General features: G+C 37.2%; 1 protein-coding gene across 1 annotated transcript in view; it reads right to left on the bottom strand.

Moving 5' to 3' along the window:
• The window catches only part of ADGRG6 (adhesion G protein-coupled receptor G6), a 155047-nt gene that overhangs the window by 31580 nt on the left and 103834 nt on the right, over nucleotides 1-19633 (bottom strand). The window contains exons 11-17 of the mRNA XM_077811779.1: nucleotides 19371-19485; nucleotides 15472-15533; nucleotides 11581-11788; nucleotides 10799-10964; nucleotides 5466-5606; nucleotides 1346-1462; nucleotides 187-232 (exon numbers count right to left, since the gene is read on the bottom strand). Coding sequence (XP_077667905.1) covers nucleotides 187-232; nucleotides 1346-1462; nucleotides 5466-5606; nucleotides 10799-10964; nucleotides 11581-11788; nucleotides 15472-15533; nucleotides 19371-19485 — 855 coding nt within the window. The remainder of the gene's footprint in view (nucleotides 1-186; nucleotides 233-1345; nucleotides 1463-5465; nucleotides 5607-10798; nucleotides 10965-11580; nucleotides 11789-15471; nucleotides 15534-19370; nucleotides 19486-19633) is intronic.

Here is a 19633-nt window from a genome sequence, read left to right as displayed (position 1 = left end):
ATTTACTATTTTGTACTGATAAGAAAGAAAAGGAAAAGACCTACATAACTGCATCTTTGGCACATAGAATCCATTTTAGTTGAATACAAAAACACTGTCTACCCAGGTGTCAAGTGTGTGATTGATTTAAAAACCAAGACATCTTTATTCCTCACATAAAATAATTGGCAAAATTTTTAAACTTACTGTTTTTGTTCATATCCCAGAAGACGCAGGTAGGATTAAGATCCTCCTAAACACATATATACAAATGAATATTTTTATCTATTAAAATATAAATTTGCTTAAAATATATGAACGTAGCAGGAGTTCCATTACTTAGGTTTTCACACAAAAGCTGAAGAGAAATATTATTGTTGTTTGGACTGTGGTAGTGTCTACAAATTCCAGTCAGGGATCAGGACCCCACTATATTAAAAAGACAGTCCTGCTCTAAATCCGGCCCTGATCCCGTAAAGAGTTATACACGTGCTTAACCTTATGCATGGTAAGAAATCTCATTGAAGTCAAGCATGTGTATGAAGTCTTTGCAAGGTCAGGGCCTAAGTAGAAATTCTTTTGCTTGTTCGCGTCCTTTGGGGTCTCTCAAGGGACTCTCCAGGTAACTGGCATCCAATGGTGGGTAAAAATCGAAGGGAATAACTTACTGAATCCACTTAGAGGCCATCTAGTGTGACCTGGAAGTGGATTTCATAATAAGCAGCTAATCTAAGATAACTGAAATATGAAATATTATTTCCTCTTTCCCTTCCCCAAGGTCAATGGTCCTGATTCTCCTCACCTAAAGAGTCTGACACCAGTGTGACTCTATTGCCTCCGGTGGAGTTTACAGCAGCATAACTGAGAGCCAAATGAGACCCACATGGGGATTTTTTTTAAACTGATAAATAAAACAAGACAAAAGACTGGTTTTTCTGGGCTCTCCTTTCCCATCAGTAATATTGGTCACTTTGTAATGGTCCTTTGTTTTTTTGCACAAAATGAAGAAATAACAAAATTCCTTGAGGTACAATTAATAAAATGGTCCATGTCTGGTCACAGACTCCACATCAACCTGAAGTTCCCTTGAACAATAAATATTGACACAAATTATGAGTCCATCTGATTAAGTATCAAGTATTATCAGCATGGAAACGGCAGCAGGACAGGTTGAATTACCTACATTTTAGATGATTATTAAACTCTGGATTGGTTGTGTGTTTGTTAACAAATGTGAAGTTTTCCACTCTACTGGAATCTTTCCCCAAACCCAACAAAACCAATGATAATCTTTCTACCACTGATTCTACCACTGCCAGATACAATTTGCAATTTTTTACCTCTGGTTACACCAGTTTTTTCTTACCTGGAATAGGGTATGTTTAATTGTAATTTTGACAGCATCCTGAAGGTCCCGGATGGTAACATTTCCAATACTGCATGCCACTACAAAACTGGTTAAATTGGCATTCATTTCTGCATCCTTTGAAGGATTGAAAAATGCAATAAATATTATCAGAGCACCAAATACACTAGCCAGAGAAAATGAGTTTATTTTTGCAGTGTACCAGAATAAACAAACTGTCAGCACTTCTATACTTAAGACCACCCATAAGAACATCCTGTTTATAAGCTCAAATTACAGCTTTTCCTTTGCTATTTCCTTTATTATCATAAACATATACAAGCACATAACTGAGGGCAGATTGTAAGGCCATTTCCATAAAATTTCTCTCTTAAATCACTTTGTTTGATGCCAACTACCGTTATACCTCAAACACTGCTAACTGATAACCAGCTGTGATATAATTAGATCATTTCCCGAACCAAGAGTGAACTGGAGCTTTTTTATCATGTTGACAAAACAGCCTCTGGGAGCATGAGGTGGATACTCTTTTTTTTTTTTTTGGCATTAGCTATAATATTAACATGATCTATTCACCACCTGCAGCATTATATACTACCTGACAGCAAGTGGCCATGAGGCGACACAAGATGTGAAAAAAAAAAAAGTTCTAAGTGACACAATATAGTAAGAGACAATATTTCTAACACAGTCCTATTTGGCAGTAATTTCAACTGGAGACTGGCTTTATTACTGCCACAGTGCTATTCCTAACCTGCTCTGAGAAGGCATAGAGAGATGAGCCACATTTTTACAAATCTATTTATGTTCACACAGCAAAAGATATCTGGCTGGTGAATTTTGCCCATATGCTCAGGGTTCAGCTCATTGCCATATTTGGGGTTGGGAAGGAATTTTCCTCCAGGGCAGACTGGAAGAGGCCCTGGAGGTTTTTCGCCTTCCTCTGCAGCATGGGGAACAGGTCACTTGCTGGAGGATTCTCTGCTCCTTGAAGTCTTTAAACCACGATTTGAGGACTTCAACAGCTCAGACATAGGTGAGAGGTTTTTCCGCAGGAGTGGGTGGGTGAGATTCTGTGGAGTGGGTGGGTGAGATTCTGTGGCCTGCGTTGTGCAGGAGGTCGGACTAGATGATCTTAATGGTCCCTTCTGACCTTAATATCTATGAACCCATAAGTCTACCCTCTTAATTTTTAGTGTCTGATTCAAAGCCTAATGAAGCTTGTGGAATGACTCCCACTGATTTCAGTGGGCTTTGGATCAGCCACTTAGTGAAAAAATTGGAGGCTAGACTTCAAAAGGCCATTTGATGCCTGGTTCCCACACTTTGTTAAGAGGGGATAGGAGACATTTGTAAATTAAAATAAAATACAATTAATATTTCTTCTTATGATGTTAGTTTGGACTGAATTAAGGTTGGGGAAAAGTTTTTAGGCAGGAGAATATAAGAAGTATAAAAATGAAGGGATTGTGTGGCTGGAACTATTATAGGGATCTGAGAGGAAATGTTGAATATTTATATAGCTATTCAATACAATTCATATAGACTGTACCATTTTAAAATACTATCTTCAGAGGTTCAAAATAGAGTCTTTTAAAATCAAGTTTTCATATAAACTTTAACAAACAAGATAATTATAGTAGAGTGTAATGTAATAGCACCAATTAGCATTCTCTCAAATAGAGACATGGCATAGCCAACACCAGTGGAGATTATTTTAAAGTTTTGAACTGTGCATTTATTACATATATTTACACTAACAGAAGAAAGTGCTTCATGCACCAAACAATAAATTTCTGTTGATTGAGATGTTCTGCAGATTATTTTATATTGTAGTTTATTTGAATAGGAAATGACCATTATTTAATTGTCTTCATAATCAGAATCCAATATAAACTACTGTAGCTGAAATGATCAAGCAGCATTGAGTGCTCTTTGGAAGCCTCTTCTTGAAGAGGCATTTGACTATCTTTCGATAGCACAAGCACTGATGTTGTTTGTTTAAACATGCTTTGAGATCTAGAGATGAAAAGCCCTATACAAGAACAAGGTGGTCTTTTTATTAATATAGTATCAGTATAATATTAGTACTCCAAGGAAAGATGGGAATGTTAGTCTGGATTAGGATGACATTTTGAAATGAGAATTTTCCCTTCTTCATGCATCCATCTAGCCATCTCCAGAAAGAAACCCTCCTCTTCCTCTTCTAGTACTCCCTTCTTACAGAATGGCAAATAACTCTCCACACATGATTTGTCTAGGGAATTTAGTCTCTTGTGTTTAGGAATATCTGTGAACACATTATGATTTCCTCAAACATTTTTAATGGCTCAAAAATATTTAACATAGGTTTTTGACAATTAAAAAAAAAAATTCTGGATGGCTTGTCAAGAGTTCTCAGTGAGTATTCACTGTTTGTCCTGCATCGGTGAAGAGGTCAGAGCTCCTTATAGGATTGAAATCTTGGCTACTTGTGATTGGTCACAAGTTACTGTTTCTATTTTATGGTCTGATGAATGCATAAATGCTCACATGTGCAAATTGAAAATATGGTTTTTGCACATGCTCACTTTCTCAAACATCTGACCGAGCACACCTAGACTGCCTAAATGAATGGTTTCAAAAAGTAAACTATTCCTGAAAAAATTGCTTGCAGTATTAGTGCGGCTTTACGTTTTTATTGTCTTCCTATCAAATATATCTTTCTTATTGACATTCACATTCTCGTACCACTCAGGAACATACGCAAGGAAAGCAGACAGATCAATCAAATACTAATCTGGCGTCAGGCATGTCATTTGTCTTTTGAGAGGGTATCATTAATTGTAAGTTATAATCATTATGGTTGAACTTTGCTCCTTAATATAAAATATGAAGAAATCATGATTAGTCAGGACTAATCATGATGGAGCTTCTGAAGACCAAGCTTAGTGCTATTTATTAAGATAGAATGTTTTATCATTATAGGGATTTTGTGTCGTTATGACAAAACCTACTGTTGTATGCTTCTGTTTTCTTGACTCACTGGAATCATCCTGGTTTTCAATAAAAATGAATTTTAAAAATGAAAACTGTTTAAAACAGCTGCAGATACTGCAGGGTGTATTTCAGAAGGCAACTATGGGTCATATGTATTTTGCTAGCCTGGATTATCTCAAGTATCTCAAAACAGTGCCAATAAAAATAATAATATACACACAACACAATACCACAGAGTCCTGCGGATGCACAAGAGCCAAAGGTCATTTGAAATACTAATTCAAAGGAAAATGAACTCAAGCCAAAAACACTGTTCATTATGAAAACTATGTTTTCTTCTGAATGAATACAAAATCTTTCGAATGTACAGTGATTTTTTCAATTGTGAAGATCTTCCTTACTTGTTGGTGCATGAGGACCTGGTAAGTGATTATCACATGATCAGACTTAATGAAGAAAAAAAATACCTAGATCCCTTCAGTTCTCTGATCTCAATATCACTAACCTTATTGAGTAACCATTTCCCCTCAGAAAACCTGTATATAAGGTGTAAACACACTGCATGGGGATTGAGAATGTGTATCTGTGATGGTCAACAGTAAAGTTAATGTGCTCTCTTATCGGTGGAATTAACCCCTGTGCAAAGTACCAGCACAAAGGTATAAGTGGGATTTAACTGGTACATACGCCTTGTGCTGATCTTCTGCACACGGGTAAATTTCACTCTGTGTGATCACTTAAAAAAAAAAGGAAGAGAAATAATTTTAGCAGAAATAATTTTAGGCTCAGTTCCAAGCTGGTGTAAAACAGCGTGGCTCAACTGAACACAGTGGAGCTATGTCAATCTATGCCTATGGCCATTTGGATATCAATTCCTTCTAGACTATTATGAGCAGAAGTTTGTGTGATATGGAAGGAAACTTTCCTTAGAATTGCAGTAAGATCTCTGACGTAATGTATAACCTAACTACTAAATACTGGCAAGCCAGTCATTATTAATATGCAATACTTATTCCTAATGCCTACCTCTACTACTACCATGTAATTTCTATAACTCATGAGATATTGCAAAATGATTATACTTTGGCAGGCTCACTTGCTTCAGTCCAGGTGAAATTGGTTCAAGCATATTTTCACTTGCCTGGAAAAGTCCATTTTTGTTGAAGAATGTAAACTGAGCTCTAGATACAGCTTCAAACTCATCTTGACTTAAATTCTTCAGTAAACTTGAGGGCAGAACAACAGAAGCCAGGGCATTTCCCTGATTCTTGTCAAAATCTAACTGTTTTATAAAAAGAGGAAAGAGCAGATTAGACCAAAAATGAAATCAAGCAAGGTCCACTGAATCCGTGCAAACTCCCCGCAATATTGTCAAATGTGATTTGAACATAAGACTACAATAACCATTAACATAAATATGGCATGGAGCTAGATGAGGATTGAAACAGTCCAAAATAATGTTCTGGTATGTTTTTACATCTTCCTTGTGGGAGTCCAGGCTTGAGACATATTATTATTTGTATTACTGTAGCACCTAGGAGCCCAATCATGGACCAGGGCTCCACTGTGTGAGGTGCTGTACAAACACAGAACAAAAAGACAGGCCCTGTGCCCAAATAGCTTCAAGAAGTAGACAAAGGTAATCTCCAGCTGCTGTATTGATCCCTGGGGGCCCAGATCAGTGACAGTAATTTACAGCACCCTTCATGTTACTCTCACTTATACCCAGGAGAACAACCAAGCAGTAAGGGAGCACACTGACCAACTTTGCCTTCGCCTTTATGAGGAATGCTTTGTACTCCTTGGCCATTGTTGCAGAGCTGGGCCATTGTTTCAGGGACACAACACTGCTTCAGTTTACACTTAATTTATGTTTTGAGTGTATCTTCACTAGAAAATGTCCCACTTTCTAGCAGCAGAGTGGCTGCACTAGTGCTAGAGGCAATGTGAGCACCAGTGTGGGCAGGGCTCAGGCATTTTAACTATAGAATCATGCAAATTAACGGTGGCTACTATCCACATTAACTCTTACAGTGCTGAAAGCACCAGTGCACTTACCCCTTTGCTGGGGAAAAGAGTACAGGATTTCCAGTATAAACAAAGCCTTAGAATATTTTCTTCACAACCATAAGGGCTAGAAATATTTGTCTTTATAAAATGAAAGCTTTAACCTGGAGCACAATTCTATATTAAGGGGTTGATCTGTGGCAAACTCTACCAAATCACAGAATACATGGGCCCTGGCTATATTTAACTTGTCTTAAGAGACATTTTTAGCCATTTTACGTTAATAAACAACATTGGAATAAATGAGTGCTAATGGACTTTCCCCCCAGTTTTTTGTTAAGATTGTCTTGTGGTGACTTTTTGATACATATGTAAATTGCTAGAAGGTGGATTTTTAGTTGACCATATTTAAATGTGTAATTTCCCCATGAGACCAACAAATGTTTCCACTTAGCAGCTTCTACATAACTCATATTCAAAATTAGTGAGTAAACGACATGTTTCCTTCTGGAATTCTGTTTATACTGACTAATGCAGTTACAATAGTGTTAGATTAATGTTTTTGTTTGTCATTTAGAAAAGATTTAATTCTCTCCCTTTTGAATTCTGTAATAGCTTATCAGCATGTCCAGTTTCCGTGTGAAACAATCTGGGGAAGAAAAAAACAAAGATTTTTTTTAAATTATATTTAGGGTCACCAACTAGATATGGCAAAAATGAGAAACTCCCTAGAGTCAGAATAAGGATAGACTACACAGGAATGTGTCAAACAGCTAGAAGTCTGTCAATCAATCCATCAGTCCATGCAATCAGGTCCTTATTTTGACAGTCAGCACTGTCATATATCTGAGAGCCTCCTCTTTTCCTGTAGCTACAATGGAAGAGACAAGAGACTTACAACTTTCTGAACAAGACACTGAATTTAACAGACAAGTAGACATGGGAACATCAGTGTTGAAATTTTGTATGAGTGCCTATGAATATAAACACATATTACACTAGTTTACAAATTCATATTAGTGGGTAACAGAGCCATTAGCAGGGACTGAAAAGGTCAAAAGCGCTATGGTTGATATTTAAGGCCCAGAAGACTTGACCTTGGTGAAAGAACTTTTGTAAACAAAAGAAATTATACTGTCATTGGTTAAACCTCTATATTATTTCTTCAGGAACGTTCTTTCAAGTACCATCTTTCAAGTTCTTGAGTACCATCTGGAACTATGGCACAAGGGATTTTGGAACCTACAATACTTCATTGTGTCTGGTAACATTATCTATAAAAGCCCATCTCTAAACAGGAAAATAGAACTGGCCAACAGAAAAAGATATATTCATAAATACTCTTGTGAATGACACACTGGTATTTGCAACCCTTATTATATGCTTACTGTAAACATTTGAAAGAATGAATATTTATTGACAAGAATGCTCATGGACATTAAAAATACTAGAGCAAAAAATGTGTGAATGTATTACAGTTTCTGCAGCCATTTTGGAAAGCACTTATTATTCCCACACTTGATTTGAATAATTATCAGTAGTTCATAGATAATATAGGATCATTAAAGGGGACTCCCAGTGTGTATAAGCTTACGTCAACCAATCATGTGACACAAGTGATAACTCAGAGGGTACAAATAGCAACAGCAACCAAGACATAGGCTACAAGGCCTGTTCACACAAACTGTTTATCAAGCATTTGTAAAAATCACAGCTGTTTATGGATAATACCTGACAGACAGACAGGACACAGAGCCAAATTCATCTGGTAAGTTGTCCTCAAAGAATAAATTGGCTAAGGCTAGTAGAAACTCTGCATCTACTAGAGATGTCTTATTAGGTTCAGTGAAGAGAATGGAAGAGATTTCTCTAAAAATAGGCATATATTACAGGAACAATTTAACAAAATGAATTCCCAAATGCTAACAGTCAAAGATTTGGCAAGAACTGTAAAGATACTTGACTAAAGTACAATTTCTTCAAGCTGCTGTGGATAGATTTGCTTGATATCCATCTTAAGAGGAAAAAAATAAAACAACATTTAGAAGCTGTCTGAAATATAGCTTGAGGTTTTTAAGATTCCCTAAAGATCATCACAATATTTGGTAGAAGTTCTTGACCTTGTGAAAGAGAATTTCCATCTAGAGAGGAGAGAAAAATTCTTGCCTAATAAACATGGAAATATAAACTGTGACCACAGATGTTGAGGAAATTTTTGATGGGGAAGGGGCTAAGAATTCTCAACAAGCTGTTGGAAGTGTAAAAGCCTGAAAACCAACTCAGTGTTCCAATAGGAACATTATTAATAAACTTGTCTTTTCTTATGGCACAATCTGGATTTCATCATTATTTAAACAGACCTGTAATAAATTATTCCAGGGCAAGAAAATTCTAATATTCCTGGATGTCCTCATGCCACAGATGGTATTTTTTATTATACATGCAGGACATCCCAGATCTAAATGTAGAATTTTTCCTTTCATCTCTCCATAAATGCAAGGTGAAAACTGAATGATAATTGTTCCTTTTTTTTATAACACTCAGCAATCAAGCTTTATTAATAACATAACTTCCTCATCCATTTCCACTAAATTTGATTTGGAGAAAAATGGGTGAAATTCTGTGAGTGAAAATGAATGAAACTCCATTAAGGTAAATGTCACAAGGCCTATTTACACCTGCAGAGAATTTGATCCTTTGAATTTTATGTCCAGAAGATAATATGAACCATATTTTAAAATACTATAATATTTTATGATACTGTTATGAATGTACATCGTGCCATAAATTTGCATGTTACTTACAGAAATGACAAGTTATTTAATAGCAAGTTTACACCAACAGAGAATTTAGTTTCTCATGCATATTACAGCAATATTATTCTGTTACACTATACTGTAATGATCTGCATTAGCTGTTAGCACAACTTCATGTTTAAATTATGAAATTAGCTCCTCAGGTCTGATTATTTGTTTATAATAGAAATATTTTTATTGTGGTTTTTTTTTAACCCTCACCTACCTTCACCTACACTGCAGGCTTAAACAGAGACTATGTGTTTGGCATGTGGTCAAGTGGGAGAGCCATGATAGTTCATGGTTAGGGCACTAAGGAACTCAGGATCAATTCTCTGCTCTGCCACAGGCTCCCTGTGTGATCTTAGTCGAGTCACATAAGGCCAGATTTTTACATATATTTATGTGCCTAAAGAAGCAGACAGGTGCCTGGCAGGATTTAATGGGAATGAGGTACATTGGGGCTTTTGAAAATCCTACTAGTTGCCTATCTTCATTTTTAGGCACCTAAATACCATTAAAAATCTGGCCTCTAGTCTCTCTGTACCTCAGTTCCCTATCTGTAACAAAATGGGAATAGCACTTTATAGCTCACAGGGATGTTGTGAGGAAAAAGATATTTAACAACTTGAAGCCAAAATCAAAGAGCTGGTGAACATTTATCTCCTGCTGGAGTCAATGGAAGATGCAGGTGCACAGCAGAACTTGGGGTTTGGCTCATAATAAGCAGAATTATTAAAAAACTGTTGGAGGTTTCCATATTGATCCATGAAAGCTTGTACCACAACACCGATGAAGTCCTTCATGCAGATTCTACCTTGGATTTACTGTTCAGGAGGACTGAGTGCAGACACCTGCTTAGGAAACTTTAAAATTACATCGCTGAGTACATGTAGATTTGAGAGGTAAAAATATACAATCCATCTCTATGCCTGAGATGAAAACACCCATATTTCATTATTTTTCATGGGTGACACGAAGATACACTAAGTTCAATCAACTTCTTTTGGTCATCTTTAAGAAGAATTTTAGATACAATAGTGACACATTATTGTAAGTCTGAAATTCACCATTTTTTGCTCACTTGGAAGTGTGTAATAAAGTAGGTGGGGCATTTTGTTGATATAGTGAAATTGCCCTGGGTTTAACTCTTGCTACGTATTTCGTAGGAACTTCTGGTCATCAGCAAAATGATGTATGAAATCAACAATATTATTTTTGTAGGCAGAGATACCAACATCATCAGCTGTTTTTACATCAGTAAAGCAACACTCAACCCAAGAAACATCATCAGTTATTTGTAAAAGGTAGTTATAAGTGACAATCATATGGGGCTATTAAATAATGTGTATTGGCTAACACATTGCCAAAGTCTAATTCAGGAGACGGGAAGATTAATAGAGGATATTTTCCCTCCTCATTTTTCCAAGTAGATGAAAAAATTGAGCTAGTTTGGAATATGTCAGCAAAACATTTAAATTTGTAACAGTCACAATTTGGTCTGGAGTTCCTATAACCCATGGAAGTACTAAATTAAACTATTTGAAAGAATGCGGGAGAAAAGATAATCAATACTCCCAACTGGGTTCAGTGCTACTGTATCATACCTAATAAGTAATAATTCTTAACATCAGACATATTTTGGGTTCCAGTGTAAATGTCTGTTCTGTACCTGAAAATCTGAAGCATTGTTCTGGGGACCAACACTGAAGGAGGATCCACTAAATGAAGTTGAATTAATAGAAGAAACTCCAAGTGCCAAGTTCCGAGTTGAGATGCTCATGGATGGTCCAGTGAACTGAATCTTTAAGGCTAAGGTATCAATAGTTTTCAAAGCTCTAAAAACGAAGAAAATTAAAAACAAAAATGTTGTTTTTATATATCTATATCTATCTATATACATATAAACAAAACAGAAGAGATGAGAAGAAAGAAAAATAATGATGAAACCAGTAATACAGCATCAGGAAAGAAAATGAGTCTTGTGAGCTTTGAGTCCATTTCTGACACTAATTTTTGTTAACCCAACAGGAGATTTGATAGATTGATCTCTCTGGGCCAGATCCTCAAATGACGTAAATCAATATAGATATTGAAACCAGTGTATTTATGCTGATTTGCACTAAGGAAGGATCTGTCTGTCTGACATTTCTGGCTACAGAATAATATTCCAATAATATTTAAATTCATATTACAGTTTCATTTCTTATATCAAAATAGTTAACTTTTTGTCAAGCCCATTAATTTGAGACTTGATATACGTCTCTTGGAAAAATATCTTATAAGTCATCTCACCTGGAAAAATGTCTTTCAAGGGACTTAATCAAAAGTCTAAGGTAGGTTGCTGTATCTTGTGTATCTCTATTTAGCAAGCTTGAGGTTTTTATGATCCCATCCCCCAACAGGTAGTAAAACACTTTCTCAACCTCCTCCCTCAAATTCAGAAACACTTACTCAGAAGATGATGCTGCCAAAACACTGTCTGAACTTGTTAAAATATTGGAAAAAATTGTCACCACAGTAGAACCCAAAGACTCATCAATTTCTTCATCATTCACAATTTTTTTAAGCTTCTGCACAACATCATTGACTTTGTCTGAGGTCAGCTGCTGCCCTTCACCAGTGAGGTTCAGAAGTTGATTGGCTATATCAGCTGCATTTTCTGTGAGAACATAGGTAAAAGGGAGCACAAGGAGAAAGGGATACATGTGAAGAGATATTCTTGCTTGTTGATTTACAATGTATTCAGTGCTAACTGAACAAACATAATAATTAATCAACATAAAGTATATAGGATGGGCTGAACTTATATAATGTACTTCTCTGTTTCCTCTTTCTTTTACTAATTTCATCTGGGTTTATCCTCATTTAAAGTAGGAAAAGATTAGAATGGATGAATGAAAGAAGAAAAGAGGGGGAAAAGAAAGAAGATAAGCATATTTCCTTTTCCCTTCCCTTCTCTCCTTTCCTGCCCTTATCTTATACTGTCTTTCTCTTTGGGAAAACCAAATTCTCCTTCATCCCTGAGACCAAACAGTGGGTCTCCTGATGTCCCAGTTCCAGGAGAAATTTAACTCCTTTTTGGGTTCAGAAAGTGAAATCCTGACCCTACTGAAGTCAATTGGAATTTTTCTATTGAGTTCATTTCACCCAGAGCCTATGCGTGAATGGCATGACAAGTAAATCTCATATAAGGGCTTTTTCTGACAAGATTGGGTGTTTAATATAGTGGCAATGTGGGCCACACCCAAATAGTGGTGTAAATTAGACTTGGGGCATCAGCCGGTCAGAAAATCAGTACAAAAGGTCAAGCCATGTAATCTGAAAAAAATTGGCACTCTGTGAGTGTGCACAAAAACGTATTTTACAGGCTAAGGAGGTAGAGTGATGAATGTAGGAGAAAAAACTATAAACAAATCACTTTATCTACACTCACACATTTGTTATTTTTCCTGATATACAACCACTGTTGCCCTGTTGGCTAACATTACATTCATTTTACACCCGAGTGCCTGATTCTGCACTGCCTTATCCCTTATATGGTCACTTACACCCATGCAAAATAAGTTCAAACTGGCTTTAAAATGCTACCAAATAAGAATTCTACACTCCTATGTTCCAGTGACTGTATCCACTTTGCACTGGTGTACACAAAGAACATGACTCCAATTTACACTAAGGCCCTTTACATTACTCTGGCAGTGTAAAAAGGCCATAAAATGGGTATACATGTAATTTATTCCCACTTTACAACCAGTGTGATATAAAGCTGTCTTTGTGTAAATGAGAATAAGGCTCCAGGAGTCCAATCCAAAGTCCCCTGGAATCCTTTCTATTGACTTCAATGGCTTTGAATCAGGGCCCAGGTACAAAACATTTGAAAATCAGACTGGAACAGACTGTCAATTTGATGCAAATTAACACCTGCCCCCAGTCTAGGCATAAAAAATTTAACTCATGGCACTGAATTTGATCCAGAGACTGTCATGGATAGGCTGGATTCAATTTGTTGTTTTCTCACAGATTTTAAATATTTGCTTTGATTTTTTTTAAAAAATATTGAAATAATTTAGTATGAGTGAGGGAGACATGGTGGCATAGGGTGGAGAAACCAAACACCACAAGAATGCTCCACAGTATTTTCCGCAGGCATTGAAATTAGGGGTGTGTGTTAGAATTTACAGGGGGATGAGACCGTGAGAGTGAAGATGGGCTGTATGTCACCATAGTAAAAACTGAAAAATGTTTCAAGACCCTTTTATTACTTTAACTCCTGTTTTAATATCATCACATATATTAAAGTCGGCTACTCAGGCCTTCAGTGAAGCACTATATCTACATCCTTTTTGGTTTCTTGTAATTTTGCACAACTCTGTTAATGAACTTCTTGAATGAAGTGCGCTCCTCTATCGTGCCTTCTTGTGTGTACGGTACTTCCAGTCCTTCGGTTGCTATGCTCATTAGTTCATTCACATGATGATGCAGAAGTCGACGTCTTTCAAAGCACAAAATTCTATTCATTGATAAAAAAGAATGCCCAACTGGAGCTGTTGTGAGTAGGGGTAGCAAGAGATGAATTCCTACTTCTTTCATCCCAGGAAACATAACGCAAAGATCAGGTTAACCTACTAGTGATGATAAAAAAGAAGCTGAAGCGAAATCTTCATTCATTCGTCATATGACATTCCACTCTGTATTCAAATTCTCTATCACATCACAGCCCAATTGCTTATTGAATTTCATCCTATTTCCTTCAGACCATTTCTCCAGTTTGTCCAGATCATTTTGAATTTTAATCCTATCCTCCAAAGCACTTGCAACCCCTTCCAAGATGGAATCATCCACAACTTTATAAGTGTACTCTCGATGCCGTTATCTAAATCATTGATGAAGATATTGACCCAGAGCCAATCCCTACGGGACCTAACTCAATATGCCCTTCCAGCTTGACAGTGAACCTCTGATAACTACTCTCAGGGAACAGTTTTCCAACCAGTTATGCACCCACCTTATAGTAGCTCCAAGTTGTATTTCCCTAGTTGGCTTATTAGAAGGTTATTTGAGACAGTATCAAAAGCCTTACTAAAGGCAAGATATACCACATCTACCACTTCTCCCCATCCACTAAGCTTGTTACCCTGTCAGAGAAAGCTATTTGATTGGTTTGACATGCTGTTACTTATCACCTTATTATCTTCTAGGTGTTTGCAAATTGATTGCTTAATTTTTTGTTCCATTATCTTTTTGGATACTGAAGTTAAGATGGCCTCTGCGTGTGTATAAGAGAGATTATGGTTACACTTTTCTCTGAGCAAAGCTTGTACTCCACCATGTCTTCCAGAGAAGTTTGCAGCTCCATCAAATGCACAAGCAGCCATCTGTTTGGTGTTCAATTTACAAGCATTTAACTCTAAGATGTGGGTTGTCACACATGCAGCTGATGTGTCTTCTATAACCTGAACTTCTAGAAATGTATCTACAGGCCTACCACTGACACTAAGATAATGTATACAATGACTTAATGCTTGATGCCAATTTGCACTGGTGCATTCGTCGGTCATGTATGCTAATTTTTTGAATGCGGTGAGACAGTTCTTCACTTTTTCAACTGCTGAATCTTTCACTTTTGCATTTCATGCTTCTAATCAGTCAGTTGAGTTTCTTGCAGAAAGATAGTGAGCACTTGCCAATCTTGTTCAGAAACAGTGTCCAACTTCAGGGTTAACAAGTGACAATGCACTTAACATTGGCCTCCAGTTTGTAGTGTGTGGTATCTCTTGCTTAAATAGAAAGTATGATGCCAACAGCTGTGTTTATTCACATAAACTGTGTTGTCTCTGCAGCATTCTTAACAGCCTCATTCAGTACTTCTAAAACTGGCTTTTACAATGACTGGGTTATAAGGCTTGCAGTCCAGAGGCTTGGTGTTTTGCAGCCTTTTCATGTAGTTTGTCAGCTTTGGCTTTGCTGATTGGTCTAGCAAACCAAGCTCCTCCAGTTTTATCAATTTTAGCAGTGGGAAGCTTTCCTTCTTTGTAATCTTTTTTGCAAGAGGTACACCAGTAGCCATCTTCTGTAACTTCAATAAATGGAAAAAGTTTGACCAAGAAACATCAGGAACTGCCTTTAGGTTGTGGAGACACTATTTTTTCAGTGTTTTGGGCTGTTGTAGGTACACCACTTGAACCTTCAGATGACATGTTGGTATATTCTTTAGTTCTTGGTATGTTCTTCTTCTTGGTTGGGAGTGATGGGAGAGTTTGGGGGGAGGTGTACATTGTTCCTGGAGGGGAGGAGGGTGTAGGGAAATTGCTCTAGATAAAGGATGAATATCAATTCACTTACCTGTGCAATTTCTAAGATCAGGTTGGCCCCAGTATGATGTATAGTTGTACGGGTTTAAAAAACTATAGAGGAAAAAAATGACAGAATATGCATTTATGCAAAGCATGTCATATTATTCAGAATAATGTAGCAAAATAAAGATGGATGTTTCAGAATTCATTTGTAAATTTCACAGCATCATGTTACATTAAAATTACAGTCCTGGCAGCAACAAAACTACAATGAAAATTAACAAGATATGATCGATATTGGGAATTTGTGGTTGATTGTTGTATAAAACCAGTGACATCAACAATGGTGCAAAAAAGGTATGCTCCATGGGCCAGATCCTCAGCTGGTGTGAATTGCCATAGTTACATTGTCTCCAATGTAGCAGTGAGGATTTACACTAGTTGAGGATGTAGAGTTATATTTGAGGAGTGACCAAAACACCTATGTGGTACTACAGTATTCCTAAAAAGAAAAGGAGTTCTTGTGGCACCTTAGAGACTAACCAATTTATTTGAGCATAAGCTTTCGTGAGCTACAGTTCACTTCATTGGATGCATAAAGTGGAAAGTACAGTGAGGAGATTTTATATATACACACAGACCATGAAAAAATATACATTGTAAGGAGAGTGATCACTTAAGATGAGCTGTTACCAGCAGGAGAGTGGGGTGGGGGGAGAGAAAACCTTTTGAAGTGATAATCAAGGTGGGCCATGTCCAGCACATTTCCAGGAGTTTTTAACTCCTGGAAATGTGCTGGAAATGGCCCACTTTGATTATCACTTCAAAACTCCTGGAAATGTGCTGGACATGGCCCACCTTGATTATCACTTCAAAAGGTTTTCTCTCCCCCCACCCCACTCTCCTGCTGGTAACAGCTCATCTTAAGTGATCACTCTCCTTACAATGTATATTTTTTCATGGTCTGTGTGTATATATAAAATCTCCTCACTGTACTTTCCACTTTATGCATCCGATGAAGTGAGCTGTAGCTCACGAAAGCTTATGCTCAAATAAATTGGTTAGTCTCTAAGGTGCCATAAGTACTCCTTTTCTTTTTGCGAATACGGACTAACATGGCTGCTACTCTGAATATAGCATTCCTAATATGTCCTGACCACATGTTTTGAAAAGTAGTTGCAATTTTCACATAAAGTGCCAAATCCTGCCATTATATTTTAACTTTAACTTAGTTAGGCTTTGAATCAACCCTATGTGAAAAGAGCAGTGGCTGTAGGAAGAGTGTGAACAGTTGCAAGAAAGCTGGACACAAACTTTCTGCCATCCTTGATCCTGTGCAAGGAAAGGTAGGCAGGTGTCTAGGATGTGATAAAGGGTATGTGACAAATCTGAGAAGTATCCCGGGGTTAAAGAATCACTGATAAGTAATCATTTAAAAATTCTGTTATTAAAACCTCACAGCAATAGATTATTTCCATGGATTATATTTCCAAACTATGGAAAAAACACACTAAGGCCCTGTAATAAAAGATGGTATCATAACACATACGCACAAGCGGGACAAATTAAGGCAACCTTAATTCTGGCATATCCTAACTATTGAGTGCTTTGACATAGCATATTTAATGCTTTTTAAATGTAGCTTTGGAAAATATAAATTGTAACCTGGCATTGTCCCTCTAACATTTTTTCTGTGACTGAGTATGTGAGTTCCATGCATCAGCAAGAACATGGCAGTACGTTTCACTGATGTGCTAACCAGCACCTGGTTACCTTAGTACTGCCAAATCTGTGATGCATACTGTACAATGTTTGCAGGCCACGTCAGTCTTCTGTTGTTCTGGGGTTTGCTTAGGACCCAGTGTCACAGAGACATTACTAAATTTAACATTTTCCTCCATGCCTGGGACAGGTTAAACTACATAGGCTGTCTATTTGAGCCTTTTTTGAGGGGTGGGATCAAAACATCACTGAATTTCCGCTCCATTGCCATTTTCCACTTAATCATGCCCACCATTTTCACATCAGATGGCAGAATGCTTACACATTTTGGCTGTGCATTTCATCCTTTGTGAACCAAACACACACAAAATCTTTGGTATCTTTTTGTTTCTACAATGTAGCAGCTGAGCATGTAGTTGCCTGCTTCTTTTTGTTCCCAGTATTGGCAAGAGTTACTGGAGACGACTAGGCAAGAAAAGCCTACTACAAAGCAGAATACAAATTTTGGATTAGAAATATTTTATGCTGACAGTCAAAGTCATTGTGTAGTCCCCAGTGAGTGTGCAATAGAGATAAGCAGTCCTGGGGCAGTAAAGGCCAGGAGCTTCAATGTGTAGTCACTCAGTGGCACACACATCAAAACAGTGTGACCCCTGCACTAGCTACTTTGCAACAAATGTTGTTCAATCAGAACCTAATGGTATTTGTACAAGATTAACAGGCTGAGGAAGTAAGTTAGTTAAACACAAACTCTGGTTGTTTTCCTGTCTGGCACAAAACCTTGAGCCTGATGTTCATGTTGCCATCTTGTTTCCAGAAAGTAAAAGAGCTGGATCAGCCTTCTCAGACCATGTCCCAGATACAATGTAGGCAGATAAGTCTTTTTATGGCTTTAAAAGAATTCATTCATTCATAATAGCCTTTATTATTGCTTATGGCTATCATATTAACTATAGTTACTATCATCATTGGTATCACCATCATGCCTAGATCAAAGCCTCATTGTGATAGGTACTGTACAAACACACAGGAAAGGACAGTCTGTGCTCTGAAGAATATATAGTCTGAATAGAGAAGACAGACCAACATGTGGAGGAAAGGCAAGATTATTACCCCATTTTACAGGTGGGAAATTGAGGCATGGAGAGATTAAGTGCCTTGCTGAAGCTCACACAGGAAGTCTATTGCAGGAAGTCTATGTCAAGGCCAAATACTGAACCTATGTTTCCTGAGTCCCCAGTCAAAACCTTAAAACCTCCTGCCTAAAGCCTTAGCCACATCTTTACTCCCAGCTATTACGAACTACTGCCAAAATGCAAATTTCGGTGTTGTAGCTGTGTTGGTCCCAGGAAATGAGAAAGACAAGGTAGGTGAGGTAATATCTTTTATTGGACCAATTTCTGCTGGTGGAAGGGACTAGCTTTTGAGCTTTACAGAGTTCTTCCTCAGGCCTGGGGAAGATAACCAGAATGTCCAAATTAAATACAAGGTGGGACAGATTGCTAAGGGGTTCACACACACTGTAGGAGACCACTTAAAATGAAACAGGCAATTAATACCTATACTGTAGGACAATGGAGGATTAGCAGGCAGTTGGGTGTGTTATGAATTGTTGTAATGAGCCATAAAACCAGTGTCTCTGTTAAATCTATGGATTTTAGAGCACTTTTCAGAGTATTTAATGTGAGTCTGACTTTGCTTTAACTAGATGGGAGGTCTCAGAACCTACCAAATAAACTTCTTCAACCAGAATTCAGCTGAGAATACTGTTTGTGATGGACAAATCAGTTTAGAATCCAGTTTACTATTGGTTCTTCAGTACTAGCTGTAGTAAAAAATTATTTTTGACAGTTAAATAAGAAGAATGATTTGAAGATAAACAGGAGCAGATCTGTTAGGTAAGAAGATACAATTATAGTTATTTTTTGACCAGACAGTATTTGCAGGTCTCATTACACCTTGAAGAAGTGATGTCTATTTGTATCTTTTCCCGGTTATTACTAATCAAGGACATATCTCTACTCCAAAAACGTGTGCCTCTCTGTGCTGTTTTTGGGCCTGCATATGTCACAATATGAAAGTAACCTCACTTTAAAATAATGCTGATCAATTCATGGACTAAATCGGACACAATTTAAATGGAATACACACTAAATTGTGAATACTGAATATTGGTTTTGCCATTAGACAGCTAACAGCTTCTGACAGGTCTCCATGATTACTTACCATGTTCTTGTTGCAATCTGGACTGAGCTCCCATGGCACAATGTAAAATTGGTTACAGTGGGCCTGGTATCTGGCCAGAAATAGTTTGGAGGGTTTTCTTCAGCTGTACATTTTTCTATAAAACAACAATGTACATAAATGAGAACAAATCTTAACTTCTATGAAGTAAATTATAGCTTAATTTATCAGTTTCTCTTGCATCACATTTTATTAATCATTCTGTGGTTTACATGCAATCATTTTTTCTCCAGTGGGTGCTTGCA

This window comes from Eretmochelys imbricata, chromosome 3, assembly GCF_965152235.1.
Source record: "Eretmochelys imbricata isolate rEreImb1 chromosome 3, rEreImb1.hap1, whole genome shotgun sequence".
Classification (NCBI taxonomy): domain Eukaryota; kingdom Metazoa; phylum Chordata; order Testudines; family Cheloniidae; genus Eretmochelys; species Eretmochelys imbricata.
Note: the sequence above shows the minus strand (reverse complement) of the source record. Positions and strands in the feature narration are given on the sequence as shown.